This window comes from Silene latifolia, chromosome X (genome assembly GCF_048544455.1).
Source record: "Silene latifolia isolate original U9 population chromosome X, ASM4854445v1, whole genome shotgun sequence".
In the NCBI taxonomy this organism is placed as follows: Eukaryota; Viridiplantae; Streptophyta; class Magnoliopsida; order Caryophyllales; family Caryophyllaceae; genus Silene; species Silene latifolia.
In genome coordinates, this window is record NC_133537.1 from 339,102,278 (window position 1) to 339,122,921 (window position 20,644).

Sequence of the window (20,644 nt, forward strand, 5' to 3'; positions counted from 1 at the left end):
ACATTAATTTCATTCAAAAGACATAATTGAAACATTAATCGAACTATAATCGCAATCACAATCCTCGCTCCGATACCACATGTAAACATAAATTTAGAGGATCTTGATTGCAGTGATAATTACAGATGAGTACTTACGTGGAGTAGTCATTAGATCTGATAAGGAGATTCCTTGAAATCAACAAGAAGATAAACTCCAATCTTTTGCCTTCTCCTGCCTTTCTTATTCTCTAATTCTCTTCTTGTGTGTTTCTCTTAATGAATATGAATTATGTTAAAACCACAAAACAGTGTTTTTTATTATATATATAGGTGGCGGGAGGGGCATAATTAGATAATCGGGCCTAATATGTTAATGGCCTGTAAACATTAACCGTAATCCACTTAGTCTATTACTCCGACTAAAAACCCGAAACATCATATTTAGCTATTATCTATTAGAGTGACTGACGTCAGTAATTAGGTCCACATAATAGAGAATTAATATGATAATTCTTACAGAGTCTTGAATTTCCAAGACTCAACTTAAGACTTTGTCAAGACTTGGATAAATTATTGGGGGTCTTTAGTGAGTCTTGTCTTAAGACTCATGTGAGTCTTGTCTCAAGATCCACCAATAATCTTACTCTTGGGTTTGACCCCACTGCTTTTTTATATATAGTATAAAATTATTAGTCGGTCTCCCTTGACTTTTAATATTGACTCACAAAGTCAATAATTTAAATCTCAATCCTTCTTATTATCTACTCCAAGATCCGCCACTGTCATGATTTGTCTTATTTATCTATATGGATAATACTTGACTTATCAATCTGTCACAAGCTTATGACAGATATCCGTCACAAGTGAGACTCATTGTTGGCCTTTATAGTGATTTGTAGGACACAAATGAAAAAGGTCACGTAGTTTAAGTACTAGCTAAGTGTTGTAGTCCACGAGTTACTCGTGGGTCACATTAAGGTCCTTGATCAAAACTAAGAAGATTGAAGCAAAGACAAGAACATTTTAAGCATTGTAAACCAAGATTTTCAACCTCAAAACTTCAAAAAAATGTCTAATGAAAATAACACAATAATCCAAGTAATTATGTTACCTTATCATGGTCAAGGACACATGAACACCATGGTCCAATTTGCCAAAAGACTAGCATGGAAAAATGTCCATGTTACCATAGCCACAACATTTAACACCACCCAACAATTGATGCCTAATATCTCATCTTACAAATCCATAACCTTAGAGCCAATTTACGACGACACCAACGACAACACGCTCCATATTAAAGACCGTATGGCTAGGTTCGAGGCTGAAGCAGCCCCGAACCTAGCTAAAGTCCTAAGTACTAAAAAAGAGCAAGCATGTAATAAAAAGTGTTTGTTGGTTTACCATGGGGGCTTACATTGGGCCCTTATGGTAGCGCGCCAACAAAAAGTGGCGGCCGCAGCTTTTTTCACAGCTGCGGCCGCCTCTTTTGCTTGTTATTACTATATGCACATAGAGTCCCAAGGGGCCGGGACACAGATAGAATTGCCCTCGGTTTTGCCCCCTCCGGATTTGATTGTAAAAAAGCTTCCTAAGTCATTTTTGTCATATGGTGACTATAATTCTCATATTAGTGACAAAATGGGGCTCCACCCTTTAGTCCTATGGTTGTTGAAAGACTATGGAAATGCTGTTCAAGCTGACTTTGTTTTACTCAATTCTTTTGATAAGCTTGAAGAAGAGGTAATTTATATTCACTTCCAGCATTCAATTCGGTGTTGTGTCTTAAGATTAAAACAGGTCAAGTAACACCTCACTTCGATTAGCTGAATGGATAAGACAAATTTTCCGTTAGTCCTTAGATAGTTAACTTTTGTCTCATCTATCTTATTTGACTCATTTTAAATTTAAGACGGACCTAAACAAGAACTTGTGTTTCAAATTTTACATTGTAGGCTCTTAAGTTGATATCAAACATATGCAATGTGAAGACAATTGGACCAACAATACCATCAACTTACCTAGACAAACAAATGGAAAATGATGTTGACTATGGTTTCAACCAATACAAGCCAACAAATGAAGATTGCATGAAGTGGTTAAGCACCAAACCGGCTAGGTCTATTGTGTACATTGCATTTGGAAGCGTGGCGCGATTGACCGGTGACCAAATGGTAGAAATTGCCGAGGCGTTAAAGGAAAGGGCAACAAGTTTCTTGTGGGTGGTCAGGGAAACAGAACAGGAAAAGCTCCCGGGAAACTTAATTGAGGAAATATCAGGCAACGGTATGGTTTTACCATGGGCACCCCAATTGGAAGTTTTAGCTCATGAAGCGGTAGGGTGTTTTATGAGTCATTGTGGATGGAACTCGACTATAGAGGCTTTGAGTTTTGGGGTTCCGGTTTTGGCAATGCCACAATTCTTGGACCAATTGGTTGACGCGCATTTAGTTGAGAAGGTGTGGGGTGTTGGGATCATGCCTAAGGAGAACCAGAATGGTTTGGTAACTCGCAAGGAGATTAGGAGTTGTTTAGACGAAATCTTGGAAGGTCAGAAAGGGGAGAAGATTAAAGAGAATGTCGCGAAGTGGCGAGGGTTTGCGAAGGAGGCATTGGATAAAGGAGGGAGTTCTGATATGCATATTGATGAAATTATTGAATGGGTTGCGTCTTCTTAATCTTCAATTTGTTCTTCTAGTTATTATTGTCGTTATCCGCCATGGAGTAGTACTTGACCAGTTGAACGCCATTTCAACACGAATTTGTACAAGTAAACATTCAACAGGCGAAAGATGTCATCGATTTCTCACTGATTTTCATATTTTATATTCACTCCTAGTCTGAGTGTTGATTCCTCTTTCTATTTCCATGCTAGTCGGGTGTTGGTTCCTCTTTCCTTTTTTTGTAAGTTTTGTGTGGTCCAAATTCAATTCCATGTGGGGTAGGGTGTTTTGTGTGGTCCAAATTCATTTCCTTAATTTTGATGTCCAAAAGAAAGGGAACCAACACTCAGACTAGGAGGGAGTACAATTCATGTGCTCTCAATTATCTTTTCCAAAGTTTTCTTGAATTTGCTATAATAAACAAATAATACTCCCTCCAATTCACAATAAACCTCCATATTTCCTTTTTCGGTTATTCACAATAACCTCCCTATTTCCTTTTTTGGTAAGTGTTTGTGTAGTCCAAATTTAATTGTATGGTGGGGTAGTGTATTTGTGTGATCCAAATTTAATTATATGGTGGGGTAGTGTGTTTCCTTAATTTTTGTGCCAAAATGAAATGGGAGGTTTATTGTGAACTAGTTGAGATCCCGTGCTAAAGCACGGTATTTGAGAGCTAAAGAACGATATTTATGACATGTTTATGCTACCATCTCAATATATTTTGTATGACATGTTTATGCTACCATCTCTGATTCATCAAAAGATCTTAACTATGGAGAGGTTGTTAGGGGTATATTGAAAGATTTTATTAAGTAGTATAATTAGGAATGTATTTTTACAAAGATATGTAAAATTTTATTGAGTAGTATAATTAGGAATCATTTTGCTGTATAATTAGGAATAGTTTTGGTGTATATTTTTATTACAAAGATATGTAAAATTTTGATATTTTTAGTGCATATTTTAATTGATATTGTTATACTTATTTGCTGCATATACATTCCTCTATGATATATTACTCAATTTAGGATTATTTGACAGCGTACTAATGTTATAGATTTTAGTGGACTTGTATATGTTATATGTTATGAAATATTATAGTATAATATTATATGGATGTCCATATCTTAGAATATTCTATCTTATGGAAACTTTGCCCTCAATGTATGTGTATATATACCCCATCATAATGGAATAATATACAGTTTTTGTCTCTCTCTATTCTCTCTAATTCTCTCCTCTCCTTATTTCACAACACGTTATCAACACGAATCTAACCAACTGAGTAGGAGAAATCAATTTATCCGAACTCATAATCATACATGTCTTTCGTCAAATATAATCATACACGTCTTTCTTCAAATATTGATCATTGAGGTATGTTTATTGAACTCGGTTTGGAAATCAATTTAATTGTATACGTTTCCTAACCATTGTTAAATTCTCGCATCCAAACATACATTAATTTGGTAATCACTTTCCTTTTTGTCGTTTGTCGTTGATAATCATTGTTTATTATAGCCGCTTGATTTGTGTTCCACCTTTTAAGTATTAATGAATTCCCTTATTTTGCTTTAGCCTCTTATGTTATTCTGTCATGCAATTTGTCTTTCTTGGCTAGATGACCATCATTATATTCTTATCATCCTCTGTAAGTTTTTTTAGTACAATTTTCTTCCATATACAAGTTTTGAAAGGGGACATATCATATAATTTTTAAAAAGGGACATATCATATAATTTTTGGCCTCAAGTTCCAAAATATTTATTTTATAAAGATGAGAAATATGTCCGTATTATAACTTTGGCCAGAAGTTCAAAGTTTTAAAGGTGTGTAATAATTTAACACCGTCTCATCAGTACAATATATTCATATTGTATAAGTGTAAGTGGCTAGAAGTCCACGTCTATGAGTATATGAATCGCTGTTCAATTTAAAGCGATCTTTATAAAAGGCAATTTTATTTGCGAATTGATTCTTGTTCACCTGAAATTGAACAGTATAATGAGATATAAAATTTGATCCACTCCTTGAAGTGAATGTGACATCTCATAAATACTCTGTCTCTAGCAAAGATCGAGAATATGGCGGTATGATAAGCCTAATATTGCGGCCTTAATTAAGCCTAATAATGTGGCATTTGATAAGGCAAGTAAAGAAGCCTTAATTGAGCTTAATAATGTGGCCTTATTGAGCCAAATTTGTTCATTGAAAGAAATGACAATATTGCTTAAAAGTGAATATCTCACGAAAATTCCCGTGAGACTCGTATATGCTCGAAGTTTGATATGAGAAAGGGAAAATTATTTACGGGTTGAAATATTGACATTCGCACTATGACCTGAAGTTGATAGTGTTTGTAAATAATGAAACTATGACTAGAAATTCATAGTATTTAAGGATAATGGGATTTGTGACCAAAAATTCACATTGTTTACATATTTCCATTTTTCATATCTTGCATATTACGGAGTACGTTTTCAGTTTAAATTGTTGTTTTTATTATGATTGTGTCGTCAACACAAATGTAAAATAAGTATTAATTGACACACGACAACACGATTAAATTGTGTGAATAAGGATAGCATTAGTTTTTGCCTAGTATATTGACAATATATTTGATATTTTTTTTTTCACATTTATGTCATCTACATGAAATCTAACCAACTGAATTGAAAAAAAAAGAGACAAGGAGACGTATTATCTTAAACATGTAAGTTGTTCTATATAACTATGTTGTCAATTTGTTAATTATGACAAGAGCAAGTAATTTCCCTATCATGCGGTAATTTTGTACGGAGTATAAACTTAGTTTTCTATTTCAATGTTCTGAGTTTCTGACCATATAGATGATTTTGAAGCTGCCTCTCCAGTCACCATATTTTGATTGTAAGGTTTTTTTGTTAATATGGTTAAAGGTGTATTAGTAATTTATTAATCAATTCATATGCATCGCTGTCCATGGCTTCTGTTTATATTTGGCACATGATAATTATTAAGTTTATTTTTATTTTTTTAATTAATTGTTGTTTTACGGTGACTGATAGATAGCCATTTGTTAATTATTTTGTTTAGTGTGTCAGTATTTTATGAGTTTTTGGCATGTTAGATATATTAACGTACAATTTTGAAATTCGCAAAGAGAAAAAAAAAGTATATATGAAAATATTCTAAGAGTAATATGGTCATGTTTCTTATTGGAATATTGATAAGTCTTGCCTAAATATTGAGACACCTGTTGTGTCCAAAGTCACATCATTTATCTGGCCGGATTCTTAGAAAGTTGACATGAAATAATTCAGATGTGACATAGTAAGGCCATCCGGGTTTTTATTATACCCGTTTTGATAAACCTGAAGTTTATCCTAAGGAAAATATAAGTGCTGAAACTCTCACGTGTAAATTTATTAAAGGCAAGGCATTACACGAAGACTGAGTATATATTTAATATTGGAGATCACAGTTTGATTATTACATGGAATCGTTAGTCTCCGAATTGGGCATTGTGATTCAGCACACTTAAAATCCAACTGCATTATATGTTACTCCCTGAAATATTTTGTTAATGTACAAAAATGCCCATATAAATTCTTATAAGAGATATGAGAAATTAATGTCTAAGGTGGTTATGGTTTTTACCACCTTAGGGGGAGAATGATAAGGAAAAGCTGGTAAAAACAAACAAGTATATTATCCCCAACTGGACCTGAAGTTCAGTGGTTTGTTTTCAATATGAAATACATCAAGTAGAGGTTCATGAAATAAGAAATGATGGCATTCATTTGGTTATGAAGATGTATTATGATACCACTTTTATCACCTTATCAAAATGTGATATGTTACATTAAAATCTATGATTTAATTATAGACAGATTAGCCCTATATGTGGTATAGCGAGCTATAAATTAGTCATAGAAAATATATGTAATGAAAATTAGATTCTTGCCAAATTGAACAATAGCCACACGTGGAATGTAGTGTGAGAGTCATATCGGTTCACATATTTCAAGTAATAAGAAAACGGCAAGCATGGGCAGTTGGTGCTCCTATGGAGTAAAAAAATTTGGATGTCCTGAAAGTGACATAAATATCTGAATGATAATAGATGGCCTATATAAAAAAGAAATGGTACCAAATATATTCAGATATCATTGATCATCAGTACTGACAATATCACGAGATATTGAAATTATATCGATATGTTTAAGGAACCGATATGCATTTGCGCGCGGAAATTAATGGACTAGAAAATGGGGATCTTATAAATAAGTCCAATTTTATTGTCGACACATAATCAATGATTATGAATGAGCTCATGGACTAGATGTCCAACTATTGACCTTAAGTCAATTGAAGTTATGAATATTGGAAAAGAAACTGTACAGTTTGCATTATCGAGTCATCATCATGTGTATTTAGAGATTAAGTTCATTTGCATATTAATTAATTTTATTTTATATAAATTATTGCATTGTTATAAACTGTTGTTTAGAATTAGTTTTACATCATATGTATGAACATGTTTTATAATATAGTTTTAAATGGATAAATGTTTAAAAAAGGAGAAGTGTTATTTTACGAGATATTCCAACGAGGATAACTCCCTATAGGAGCCTCTTGAGTTTTGGGAACTCATGATTATATATGAACCTCTACGACACGATTGAAATGTTATCGTGATTATTTCCAAAATGGAATATTTAAATTCATGTAGAGTTTACTTGAAGGAAATTATTATTGTCTCAACCTGAAGTTTGAGCATATGAGAATAATGATTTAAATGAGCTTCATGCTAAACATGTGAAATTAGTTTATGGTCCAAGAATACCATAACGATTGCAAAATAATGTAGTCAAAATCTACAATGAGAATGTCAATCCATACATATGTGGCTTAGCAAAGAAAATAGCTCAAATGAATTGGATGATGTATTCAATAATTATCGGATTGATTCTCCTTAATACAAGGAATTAAGGAATGATGGCTACACTCTTTTTCCCTTCGACTAGGTTTTTTGTCCCAACGGGTTTTTCCTAGCAAGGTTTTTAATGAGGTAGCACTATAAGCGCATTATTACGCTATAGTCATGTCATCGTGATTGTTGAGATGACAATTGTTTTAGACATATAATGTTATGTCGTTTATTGAGGAGAAACTATATCACTATTACGGAAGTATTATTTTGAATTGAAGATCAAAGAGTTATTATGAAATGATTATATCCAGACGGTGAGTTCTCAAAGAAATATGATATCGAAGCTGTCATGGATTTCTATCGATCGAAGATTCAAGTTTATCAACCACAATGGGTACTACTTCAACAATCAAGAAGTTATGTCAAAGCATGAATCATTTCAAGATATATCAAGTTATGTAATCATCAGGGGGAGTTGACACGAGTTGTACTCTTTTTCCTTATCTATGGTTTTGTCCCACTGGGTTTTCCATGGAAAGGTTTTAACGAGGCAGCTATTATTATGCGCGTTTGAAGATTATTGTACTCTTTTCCTTTCTAGCATTTTTCCCATAGGGTTTTTTCTAGTAAGGTTTTTAACGAGACATCTTCTTCAGTGATGGACATCCAAGGGGGAGTGTTATGAAATATTATAGTATAATATTATATGGATGTCCATATCTTAGAATATTTTATCTTATGGAAACTTTGCCCTCAATGTATGTGTATATATACCCCATCATAATGGAATAATATACAGTTTTTGTCTCTCTCTATTCTCTCTAATTCTCTCCTCTCCTTATTTCACAACATTATAGATTATTTGACAGCGTATACTAAGCCCAGCATAGTAATATGTAAAAAAAGGCCACTTATAGGTATGAGCATTTGAGCGGGAAAAAGTTGGTGTTTTCTTATTCTTTTAGTTTTAGGGGGATTGGAGGGAGTACAAATGAAGTATACTACTGAATACATCAACAGAGTTCTTTATTTACCTTGAGTACATAGCCTTCCTGCATGGCTGCATGAGTACAAGTGTACAACATTACCCCACAACATTACTCAGTGGCTCAAAGGCCCGCGCAAATTATAGGGCAAGGGAGATCAAATGCACGCAATCTTACCCAGGTGCTAGCAACACAAGGGGTAAGGCAGTTCCAAATTACACAGGAAGAAAACTAAAAGCCTGAAGAAAATGGATGAAGAAACAAGGGAGGGGACAAAAGAACCAAAACTCTATTTCCACTTAATATTGTACTGAATACATCACCATAATCTTTTTATTTTATTTTTTTTCTGTTTACTTTTAACACCAACAAAAATACAGATAAAATTATACAGTATGCTACATTTCTACAATCCAGAACCCAAAGAGACAATAGTAAAGGAAATGAGAGAAAATCCTTGTCAGTAAACGCGTAATCGAAACGCACCACCCAAAAAAAATAGTTACTCTCTAAAAATGGACAGCGGCAAGAGGGAAGACATGAATAAAACACAAAATTACAGGATATATATAAACTATATGCAATCAGTTAAAGAATGTACAAATAATAAGCACCAATCTTAGGTCTGTTCGATATCTGGGCATGCGTTGGATGCGTGAATCAGCTCCAAGATGGTGAAGATGGTCTGTACAAATAGTCTTGGGAAGTAGCCACACCATAGTTCAAATCTAGACTGTGTAGTTGCTCCATCAGTTGAGATCGCCGCTCCTTGAAGAAGTCAAGCCTAGTTGTTAATTCTACTAATGTCGATGAAGCTACCGATGGAAGTCTTGGAAAATCGAATGCCTACAAACCAGCATATACCAAAGTAACTACTTTTGTTTCATATTTAGATATCTGTTTTTGCTATTCTTTGGACGATGTAAGAAAGTAAAATGGCACATTAAAGTGAATAGTCACTCGAAACAGTATGTCTATGTTTCTCGATACAAGAGCAAGGTTGCGTTCGTTCTACATGTCTAGGTCCTCCCAGGTTGGTGAAGAAGGTACAGTACCTCTTTTGACACAGAATAGGGTGATTAAGAAATTGCATCCAATTACTTTCCTCTGTGCTAAGAAAGGTACTAGACCTCGAGTAACTGGAGAGGATCCAGACTCACGTCCTAGCCCATGATTCACAGTTGGTGGGAGCGCCATTGACGCACTAGAGTAACAATGTTGTAACGCTACTCCATTTTATTAAAAATAAACTTTTGAGGGGTCAAAGCAGATACACTATTCTCCCTGTCACCATCCGTACGACCTTCCAAGAGAATCACCACCAAATATAAAAGCAAAATGCAATAGAGGTAGCGGAAGTGTTACCTCTGCCACTCTGGAAGTGGATGGCATGGACGGTGAATCAATAGAATCAAACTCATCCAGAGACATGCCGTTCGATGCTTCATTGCTTTTTGAATCACTCAAGTTAGTTGACTCTCGGAACTGCTTTCGCGGCTGCCTATTGCTGCTTCTGCCAGATAATATGTGTCCCTTAGTTTTATTCCATTCTGGGAGTAGTAATCCATCCTACAGCAAAATCCATTATGTTACACAGCTTATCATGTTATTCCCACCCCTGCTAGTATCAAAATGGAATCTAATCTACGGCCTCCTAAGACATTTGTGCATGCTTCTAAGTATGAGTTAAAAGAAAGAGAAGGCACTGCACTGCATTTTTTTGGGTTCAGAAAGAATCTAAAAATTTTCAGGCATACATGGGTATTTTCATGCTCGACAACCAGCAAAATCTACAAATAAAAGCTTTTTTTTTGCTCCCACGAATTTGTATTTTCAATAAAATATTTTGTGCGGCAATCTCATTTATTCGATTTTTAAGAGGGCTTACATGAAAAGGAGTACAAGCTGATAATATGACAAAAAAGAAGAGCACAATTGAATAGTATGAATCACGCAGCTACGCCTGATCTACAAGGCGCATTTAAGAAGCACCTAGGCCTTTTGGCTAGCGCCTCAATGAGCTTAAAATTCTGCCCGAGGCGTACTTTTTGTAAAACTAAGAAGATAGGCCAGAAAGTAATATTATATACGCTTCGGCAATAAGGAAATTATGCAGACCCACCCATTCCTCTTCTAAAGCACTTAATGAGAGTGCGGCAGAGCGGAAGAGTAACTTAGAGCAATTTTTACACCCAATAAGGATCAGACGAAAGATGCGTACCTCATTCCTTTGTTTTCTTTCATGATTGCAATAGGCCAGAGTAGTATCAAAATCTTGCTGAATAATTCTCCTGCTCACAAAAAAAAAAAAGAGCAAAACTAAGATGGTTTATCCCGTTTGGCATTTCAGTAAGGAAAAGAACTCAACAAAGTGATATATGGAGTATTGCGTAACACTTATAAGCTACACAAAACAGCAGGTTGATTCATCTAAAAGGATATAGAATACAATAATCACCCTCATTTGGTCATACCTATCAGGCGCATCAGACAATGAGCCAAATTGATGTTGCCGTTGCTGATTGAGTTGATGGTGAAGTTCAGCAACCTTTTGTTTCAGCCTGGCGACATCGGCCTCAGCAAGAGCAATCTCCTCAAGCTCAGCCCTTGTCTTCACAATAAGTAGACATAATTATTGTACATGCAAGAGAAAAATAAACTAGGAGAGTGCCATCAAATTCCTACGGAAGCGAATATACACCGACCTTGGAATCCATACCACGGGAACTTGAAAATTGCCCGGACGACATGCTTAGACCCACCTCCAGAGCAGCTCTAAGATCTCTTTCAGCTTGCAACTGCTCTTGCAATCTTTGAACCTGAGAGAACAAATCTATAAGAATGCAGCTTACACATTCTTACATGTTACTATCTGTCAAACATAAATTACTTGACCTGGTAAAATAAATTAGTATTAACAGTATTTGAATATACAGACCAACAGGGTCATAAACTGTCTGCTCTTACACATAATCTGTTTGCACTACTTATATTAAGTAAAATCAGTGGGCCAATGCAATTCTGGAAGTGATTTTCATTCTTGGTCGTCAAAACACCTCTTTGAGTTAGGTGAAGATATGAGTTAATGACTAACGTTGTGCACATTCGGCTAACCCTTAGCCAGGCGTAGGTGAGAGTCTTTAGACACTTGAGTAATGTTGTTGTACAAGTACAGTTAAAGGAAGACAATACTAACAAAAAATGGATAAACCAAAAAAAAACTTCAACAGGTTGCACAAACCAGTTAGGAAAAGACTGCTCAAGCAGCTACTTATTTTATCAGATATCTACCCTTCACAAATGAGAAATAAATAAACTTGTACTTCCATAAATTTAACATAGGTATAACCAGCTAACTAATAGAAGCGTTAAACAAACAGCAAACTGAAAGAATAGATGTAACAACATCTTGCTCAAGTGCTAGGCGGCGCTCATGAAGAGCTTGTTTTCTTCTTTCCAGGCTAGCTTGTAATATTGCATTACCGCGGGCCTGCAAAACCAATTATAAAATTGGCTTAGTTGTTGCTTATATTAAATGCAGTGAGTATATAACGCATCATTCAGATATTATCGGTATACCTCTTTTGCAATTCTGTGTCGCAAGTCATTCTTCGTGATCTCAAGCCTCTGGATGGCAAATCTGTTCAACAACAGAGATGCAATTGATAATGAATTTATAAGCAATGATATGGAAAGTAATAACAAAGAAATTAGCATCAGAACCACAAAATGAATAGAATAAACCAAAATCATTCCTACAAGAAAAAGCATTTGAGAGCTTTGATTCAGCAAGGAGAGAAGTAGAGGAAAGGAGGGTTCTTACTCTTCCTCTCCTGAAGAATCAACTGACTCCATAGATGGCGTTTTACGAGCCTGAAATGGCAAACAGAGTATTATTCAAGTAACTAAGCTGATAATTTGCCATAGAATACAACTGCTAATACTCAGCACAGGCATTACAACTGAGGATTAAGAAACTTAGGCTAAAGAGCCAAATACAATCAACTCGCATGTATGGTACACACAACATTGAAAACACCATTTCTGATGAATGTAACGACAAACTCAGAGTCTCAGACTGCAGAAGGCTGACTTACATAGCCAAATCTCATGGCTCTAGACCTGTCAAACGGGCCGGGAAGGTCGGATCCCGGGTCGGGTCAGAAAACGGGTCGGGTCGTTCAGGTCGCATGTCGCGGGTCGGGATTAGGGTCAGAATACGCGTCAAGAAATTATTTTTAACGATTTTTTTAATCAAAAAAACATTTTTTAAAAATGTAACATATTTAAAATTAATATTTTAATCATATTCAATGTTTACATTAATCATATTGACATAATTCTTAAAATAAAGTATTTTTAATGATTATTTTATTATTAAATATTATACTAAGTTAAAAAAAAAAATAACTTTTTATTCGTGTTTGTAATTTTAAGTAATAAAAAAATAAATTGAACTATTTTTTCAAATATAATATATAAATAATAATATTTTGATAAAATTCTTGATTTACATTTGACCCAACGGGTCGACCCGTTCGGGTCGGGTTTCGACTCTAAAATAACGGGTCATTTCGGGTTCGGGTCAAATGGGTTGCCGGGTCGAAATTTCTAGGTCTTGACCCTAAAATGGGTCGGGTCGGGTCAAGCCAGAATTTGACAGATCTACATGGCTCTGATGATATTTCCCAAGAGCTGAGCAAGCCACAATAACCAATTACTGCATCATGAATTCATGATAACCAGTAGCATAATGTTTACATCTAAACCCTGATCTTCCCGAAGCTCCTAATTATTCATTCCCTAAACTGGTATCTGAAAGGATAAATTCATTTTCTGGGAGTTGTCCAAACTCCAACACTTCCTCTGAAGGTTTGTCACTACTCTATTCGTACAATAGTATCCAATACATATATCCCCTTGCCCATTAGCTCTAAGATCCTCTCCTAAGATTTCTCCCATCTACCCACAAACAAGAGACAACAACAATGCCTTAGTCGTTAGTCCCCAAAAAGTGAGATCGACAGATCTTATGGAAACTGTCACAGTATGGTGGGGAAAAAACGAGAAGGTGAAGAGAAGGGAAAGCACAAGAGTAAGATGAAGTATATAGGCAAAAAAAAAACAGCGAGAAAGAAAAAGGGTAAAAAATCAGGAAAACCCTTGACCTTTTGAATGATACGGAGTAGATAAGAAGGCATATAAAGGATAAATGGGTGGAGAAAATTCAAGATGAAAAAGTAACACAGAAAATTGGCAAGATAATAAAGAAAATATTTCAAATGAATTCAAAAAATTTTAAACAAAAGAAAAGTAAAAGGAATCGAATAGGATGGAAAAATATCCCTCGAATTTGCTCTCTCCGACACCATTTCTTCTCAATGTCAACCAGGCCCGTATAGGCTTTTAATCGGGCCTAGCTTATCTGAGCACTAATGCAAGCTGATCAGGATCCAGCTAATTATGAACATACGAGCAACAAAGCCTTATGATGCAACCAAATCCCCAGTGAATGGGTTCCTTCCCTCAACCCCTGAAGAACTGTGAGCCAGTTCGAACATATTGTATCATGGTGCTTGCTTAGATCTATGTATAAGACACTCGATTATGAGCGTAGCATAAATTGGATATTACGTATTAATATAATATTAGGAACAAGTGCAAGAAGGGTGATATAGGACCATTTTGCACTCTTTTTCCCTCTATTTTCATGCATATTCGACCCCATTTAAGGCGGTTTTGTACCCCCTTTACTCTCATTTCTAGTCCCGATTCCCTTTACTATGACACTTTGGCCCCCTTGCAGAAATTGAGGCGGGAACGGGCGAAACGAAGCTAGAAAGACGGGATTTCTAGGCTATGCATGAAAAATGAAGGGAATTATGCTGAGGAGTACCCTCAGCCGGTAGGCCGGCAGCCGGCTGGGAGTACATTTACAAGGAAATGAAGGAAGGAGTATGAAGAAGCATCCCCAGCCGGTGGCCCGGCGGCCGGCTAGCCGGTGGCCCGGCGGCCGGCTGGGAAGACACTATGACCTTGAAGACAAAGAAAATGAAGAATGTTACAGGAAACTCCCAGCCGGTCAAATGACCGGCGGCCGGCTAGCCGGCTAGGAGTCCCTCCAAAAGGCCAAAAGTCAAGATTGAAGTCAAGGGTGCCCCAGCCGGTCAGTGACCGGCGGCCGGTTGACCGGCCGTGCACACCTGATGACCTCCAAAACTCGTTCAAAATTCCAGAGATCTCCCAGCCGGTCAAATGACCGGCGGCCGGTTGACCGGCCGGGAGTGCATATACGTGTTTCAAAGCCCATTTCCAATTTCGGTCCTAATCCTTGTGTAACCTATATATACCCCTCTCCTTAAACCCTTTGACACATAACCCTAGATCCAGAATATTTCCCTTTTCAAGTTTGAAACTTTGTTAATCTCTTTGTTAATCATTCCCTAATTAAGCTAGTTCTTCAATTAATTGGGGTTTGAATTTGGGTTTGTAAGAAGATTGAAGGATATTGAAGGATTTCCTTCTTTATTATTTCTATTCCAAATCCCTCTTTTGCATTTGTGTTGGTATTAATTCTTTCCCTATTTCCATTTGTTTACATTTTGTTCTTCCTTCTTGTTTGTTTGATTGTTTATGTTAAAACTATTGTTGTTGTTTGTTTGTTGTTCTTATTTTCACCATTGTTCATCTTTTCATTGTTCCTCTTTGTTTTGATTCTTTTTCTTTTGTTCATCCTTGAATAGTTGTCCTCAAAGACTTAATCTTTGAGTTGATTTGGTTAAAGATTGTGCCTTTTAGATTAGTTGACCCTTGTTATTAGAATTAATCTCTTTCTCTCTTAATAATTGTTGATTTGTTGCATGTTTAGTAGTAAGATTCATCTCCTCACTATGTTCGTGACCAAAGTTTCCATCTTTATTGTTTATTTTGCAATTAGGACCATGATTAGTGAGTAGTCTCCTTCTAGGACTCGGTTTGACCCGATATGGGTAATTTGTGGGGAAAATTGGTTAGGGTAGTCTTGGGGAATTTTCATGCTTAAGGGTTGGTGTCCGGGTAGTGTCGGCTTTTGACCCTTGTCCACCAACGGAAGTTGGTTAGGTTGTTAGTCGAGTATTGTGGGATCGACCCTTTTAAGTGTACAACGATAAAATCGTGCACTTGCGAGGTTTAACTTGAGACCATCAAGTTTTTGGCGCCGTTGCCGGGGAGTACGGCTTGATATTAATCGTTTTTGTTCTAGTTTAGACTAAGTCCTTTGTTACTAATCTTTTCTTTCAAGTGCTTAGGTCTTTTGCATGAGTAGGCGACGAAGACGAGGTCAACCGATATATCAACTTGACCGCGAAATTGAAGCCACGGCAAGAAGACTTAATTCATTAAGAAGAAGAGGTTTACTTGATATTCCACCGATTGAAGAAGTTAATCATCAAGAAGCTACCGAAGTGGTGTTTGAAAATCCTTTTGGGGTTTTAGAAGAAGAGCCTAACACCATGGGTGATCCGGTTCCGATAAGAGACACTATGGCTCCTAAGCACATAGTCAATCCAAGCATCCAAAGGCCACGAATTCAAGCTAATAACTTTGAAATTAAAAATGCCTTGCTCAACCTTGTTCAAGACAACCAATTTGGAGGAGGTCCCTTGGAGAACCCAAATGATCATCTAAATGATTTCCTTGAAAATTGTGATATGTACAAATCAAATGGGGTTTCCGATGACGCGGTTCGCCTTAGGTTGTTCCCCCGTTCTCTTAGGGGTTCGGCCAAGGATTGGTTGAAGAATTGTGACCCGGACTCCTTCAAGACATGGGATGAGTTGGCATCGGCATTTTTGAACAAGTATTTCCCACCCTCAAGAACGGCGAAAGTGAAGAGTGAACTACAAAGCTTTACTCAAGAAGACGATGAGACCTTATATGAGGCATGGGAACGGTATAAGAAGCTCCAACGGTTGTGCCCTCACCATGGCATCTCCGAGGCCGAGCTAGTGAACAATTTTTACAAAGGGTTGACTCAAGACCTAAGGCTTTCATTGGATGCGGGATCCGGGAAAGGTGCCTTAGACATTTTGGGGCATAAAGCGGCAAAGGAACTAATTGAGGAGATGGCCTCAAGAACTATGGAATGGGGAAGTGATAGGCAAATGAGGAAAGGCAAGAGCAAGGAATCTAATTCGGTTTTGAATGTAGAAGTTAAGGGTATGCTAGATGAACTCACCCAACAAGTTGCTTTGCTAAATTCAAAACCCAAGGGCTCCGATATGAGGCAAGTCTTGTCGTGCGAGTTGTGTGGTGAACAAGGACACACTCCCATTGGGTGTCCCTTGATTGCACCCCTAGGTGAGGAATGCTATGAGCAAGTAAATGGGATTTGGGAGTCCACAAGTGCAAGACAAGGGTTCAACAATAATAACAACAATCAATTTGTCAATGGAAAAAGAACTCACCCTTTCTTGTCTTATGCTTCACAAAACATTCAAAATCCAACCACTTCCCAACCCCAACAACAACCAAGGTTCAATCAAAACTCTCAATTCCAAAGACAAATTCCACCCGGTTTCCAAGGGAAACAATTCATCACCCAAAACCAACAACCATTTGGGGGTTTCAAGGGGCAAAATTTCAATCAACAACTGACCCAAAATTTCGAACCACAAAACCAAAACTTCCAAAACCCTCAAAACCATCTTGGGAACAAGCTTTTGAACAATTGGTCATTGCAAATCAAAAATCCGACTCAAAGCTTGATAACCACATTGCCTCACAAAGCCGGGTGAATGATGAAATACGGGCATCACAAAAGGCTACGGAAACTCATGTGGCCCAAATTTCTCAACAATTGAGTCAATTGGCTCAAAATCCGGGGAAGTTTCCGGGGAATACGGTTAACCCAAGGGAAATGAATGCGGTGTTTTTGAGGAGTGGTAAGCAATTGGAGGAGGTTGAGGAATCTCCTAAGTGGAAGAGGAAGAGGGTGTCAAGTGAAGTGGTGAAAGAGCACCCGGTTGAAGTTGTGCAAGAAGATGAGATTATGGTGGAGAAGTCTAAGGAGGTGGAGATGGTTGACCCTCCAAAGCAAGATGAGCCTATTGCAACTAAGGCAAAAGAATGTACTCCCCCACCAAGGGAGTATGTAGCACCGGTACCCTTTCCACAAAGGCTTGCAAAGCCTAAAATTGAAAAGAAGTATGAGAAGTTTGTGGAGATCTTGAAGGGAATGAATGTCACGATTCCTTTCCTTGACATGATTACCGAAATTCCATCTTATGGCAAGTTTCTTAAGGAACTTGTCACTTTGAAGAAGAAGAATGGGGAGGTGCAAACCATCAACCTCTCTAAGGAATGTAGTGCTATACTCACTCACACCAACAAGCTTCCTAACAAGCTAGAAGATCCGGGGAGTTTCTCTATCCCTTGTTCTATCCAAGGGGTGGCTATTAAAAGAGCTTTGTGTGATTTGGGGGCTAGTGTGAGCCTCATGCCACTTTCTATATTCAAGAGGCTTGATTTGGGAGACTTGAAACCTACTAGAGTTTCGCTTCAACTTGCCGATAGGTCGGTTAAGTTTCCCATAGGTGTGATTGAAGATGTACCCTTGGTTGTTGGGAAGCTTGTCATACCTTGTGATTTCTTTGTTATGGATATGCCCGAGGATCACAATGTGCCAATTATTTTGGGGCGACCTTGTCTTGCCACCGGGGGAGCTATGATCGACGTAAAGAGTGGGAAACTATCTTTGCAAGTAGGTGAGGATAGGGTGGAATTTGAACTCCACAAGTCCATGGAAGCTCCTTCTCTAGGTGACACTTGTTGCATTGTTGACATTCTTGAGAATCCTATGGAGGAACATGACCCGAAAGCTTCCTCCATGGATCCTTTGGAGACTTGTCTTGTTAGTGGGTATGAGGTCGATGACAAAGATATTGAGACTCTTGCTTATGTGTGGATGTTGGATTCGGCTCCTATTCATGAACAAGCTCCCAAATTTGAAGTGTTGGAAGTCGGTAAGAAGGAGGAGAGTTCCACGCCTCCTCCTACGGTTGAACTTAAACCACTTCCTTCTTCTTTGAAGTATGAATTTCTAGGAGATAATTCCACTTTTCCCGTCATCATCAATAGTGCACTTGATGACACCCAAACCTCAAAACTCATTTCTTTGCTCAAAAGGTTCAAGGGTGTCCTTGGGTACACTATTGGTGACCTCAAGGGGATTAGTCCCTCTTTGTGTACTCATAAAATTCTTCTTGAAAATGAGGATGCATCCTCAATTGAGCCACAAAGAAGGCTTAATCCCATCATGAAAGAGGTTGTAAGGAAAGAAGTCCTTAAGCTACTTGACGCGGGCATTATCTATCCTATTTCGGATAGTAGGTGGGTAAGCCCGGTTCATGTAGTTCCCAAAAAAGGAGGCATGACGGTAGTGCGAAATGACAAGAATGAATTGATTCCTACAAGGACGGTAGAATCAGGGTGGAGAATGTGCGTGGACTATAGGAAGTTGAACAAGCCCACCCGGAAGGATCACTTTCCTTTACCGTTCATGGATCAAATGCTAGAAAGATTAGCTCAACACAACTATTTTTGCTTCTTGGATGGCTATTCGGGATTTTTCCAAATCCCCATCCATCCAAGCGACCAAGAAAAGACCACCTTTACTTGTCCCTTCGCACCTATGCATATAGGAGGATGCCATTCGGACTATGTAATGCTCCGTCTACCTTTCAAAGAGCTATGATGTCAATTTTCTCCGATTTCATTGAACAAGAAATGGAAGTTTTCATGGATGATTTCTCGGTTGTTGGGAAAAGTTTTGAAAGTTGTTTAATGAATTTGGAGAACGTTTTGAGCAAGTGTCAAGAGTCTAACCTTGTGCTTAATTGGGAGAAGTGCCATTTCATGGTACAAGAAGGTGTTGTGTTGGGACACATAGTGTCCAATCGTGGGATAGAAGTTGATAAGGCTAAGATTGAAGTCATTGCTAGTCTCCCACCCCCCACCAATGTCAAGGGGGTGAGAAGCTTCCTTGGACATGCGGGCTTTTACCGCCGCTTCATCAAGGACTTCTCTAATCGAGACCCTTCGACCAGGAGTTGTTAGCCAAAGATACTCCTTTTGTGTTCTCTAACCGTTGTCTTGATGCTTTCAATAGGTTAAAGGAAGCTTTGACGAGTGCTCCTATTATACAACCTCCGGATTGGAGCTTGCCGTTTGAGTTGATGTGTGATGCGAGCGATCATGCCTTGGGCGCGGTATTAGGCCAAAGGAAGGATGGAAAGGTGCATGCAATTCACTATGCAAGCAAAACTCTAGATGATGCTCAAACAAATTACTCAACAACGGAAAAGGAGCTCTTGGCCGTGGTATTCGCAATGGAGAAGTTCCGGACCTATTTAGTGGGAGCTAAGGTAATAGTGTTCACCGATCATGTTGCTTTGAGACACTTGCTCATCAAGAAGGAGTCCAAGCCTCGATTGATTAGGTGGATATTACTTCTCCAAGAGTTTGACATGGAGATTAGGGATAAGAAAGGAGTTGAAAATGTAGTGGCCGATCATTTATCCCGGCACATCAACCTCAATGTTGACAATGGGCTTCCTATCAATGATCACTTGCCCGATGACCACTTGTTGTCCCTAAGCTTGGGTGACGCACCGTGGTATGCGGATATAGTGAATTATTTGGTCTCCGGGATAATCCCATATGATTATGACTCACATAAGAAGAAGAAATTCTTTCATGATCTAAGGCAATATTTTTGGGATGAGCCTTGTTTATACAAATCTTGTGCGGATGGGATAATCCGGAGGTGCATTCCAAGTGAAGAGGTGAAGCCGATAATTTCACATTGCCATGATATGCCAAGTGGAGGGCATGGTAGTTCAAGAAAGACCGCCGCAAGGGTGCTCCAATGCGGTTTTATCGCCTTCCCTATTCCATGATGTGGCAACCTACGTCAAAGGGTGTGATAAGTGTCAACGAAGCGGAAATATTTCAAGGAGGCATGAGATGCCAATGAACTACATTCTAGAGGTGGAGTTGTTTGATGTATGGGGAATTGACTATCAAGGTCCTTTTCCATCATCCAATGGATATGAG

The 20,644-nt window shown here is 37.8% G+C and overlaps 2 protein-coding genes and 1 non-coding gene across 3 annotated transcripts in view; 1 reads left to right on the top strand and 2 right to left on the bottom strand.

Annotated features, from left to right (window-relative positions):
• The first annotated feature begins 1,003 nt into the window (after positions 1 to 1,003).
• On the top strand, positions 1,004 to 2,850 carry LOC141619318 (mogroside I-E synthase-like). The gene is made up of 2 exons (XM_074436344.1): positions 1,004 to 1,724; positions 1,937 to 2,850. The coding sequence occupies exons 1-2, from the start codon at positions 1,050 to 1,052 to the stop codon at positions 2,657 to 2,659; spliced, it is 1,398 nt and encodes a 465-aa protein (XP_074292445.1). The 5' UTR covers positions 1,004 to 1,049; the 3' UTR covers positions 2,660 to 2,850.
• A 5,966-nt stretch (positions 2,851 to 8,816) lies between these two features.
• The window catches only part of LOC141619320 (rho GTPase-activating protein 7-like), a 29,220-nt gene continuing 17,392 nt past the window's right edge, over positions 8,817 to 20,644 (bottom strand). Inside the window, exons 15-22 of the mRNA XM_074436345.1 lie at positions 12,372 to 12,421; positions 12,128 to 12,188; positions 11,955 to 12,038; positions 11,254 to 11,367; positions 11,023 to 11,159; positions 10,770 to 10,839; positions 9,914 to 10,117; positions 8,817 to 9,394 (exon numbers count right to left, since the gene is read on the bottom strand). Coding sequence (XP_074292446.1) covers positions 9,209 to 9,394; positions 9,914 to 10,117; positions 10,770 to 10,839; positions 11,023 to 11,159; positions 11,254 to 11,367; positions 11,955 to 12,038; positions 12,128 to 12,188; positions 12,372 to 12,421 — 906 coding nt within the window. The 3' untranslated portion in view covers positions 8,817 to 9,208. The remainder of the gene's footprint in view (positions 9,395 to 9,913; positions 10,118 to 10,769; positions 10,840 to 11,022; positions 11,160 to 11,253; positions 11,368 to 11,954; positions 12,039 to 12,127; positions 12,189 to 12,371; positions 12,422 to 20,644) is intronic.
• LOC141625291 (small nucleolar RNA R71) lies at positions 16,414 to 16,520 on the bottom strand. The gene has a single exon (XR_012535079.1). It is a non-coding gene; the product is annotated as a small nucleolar RNA R71 (small nucleolar RNA).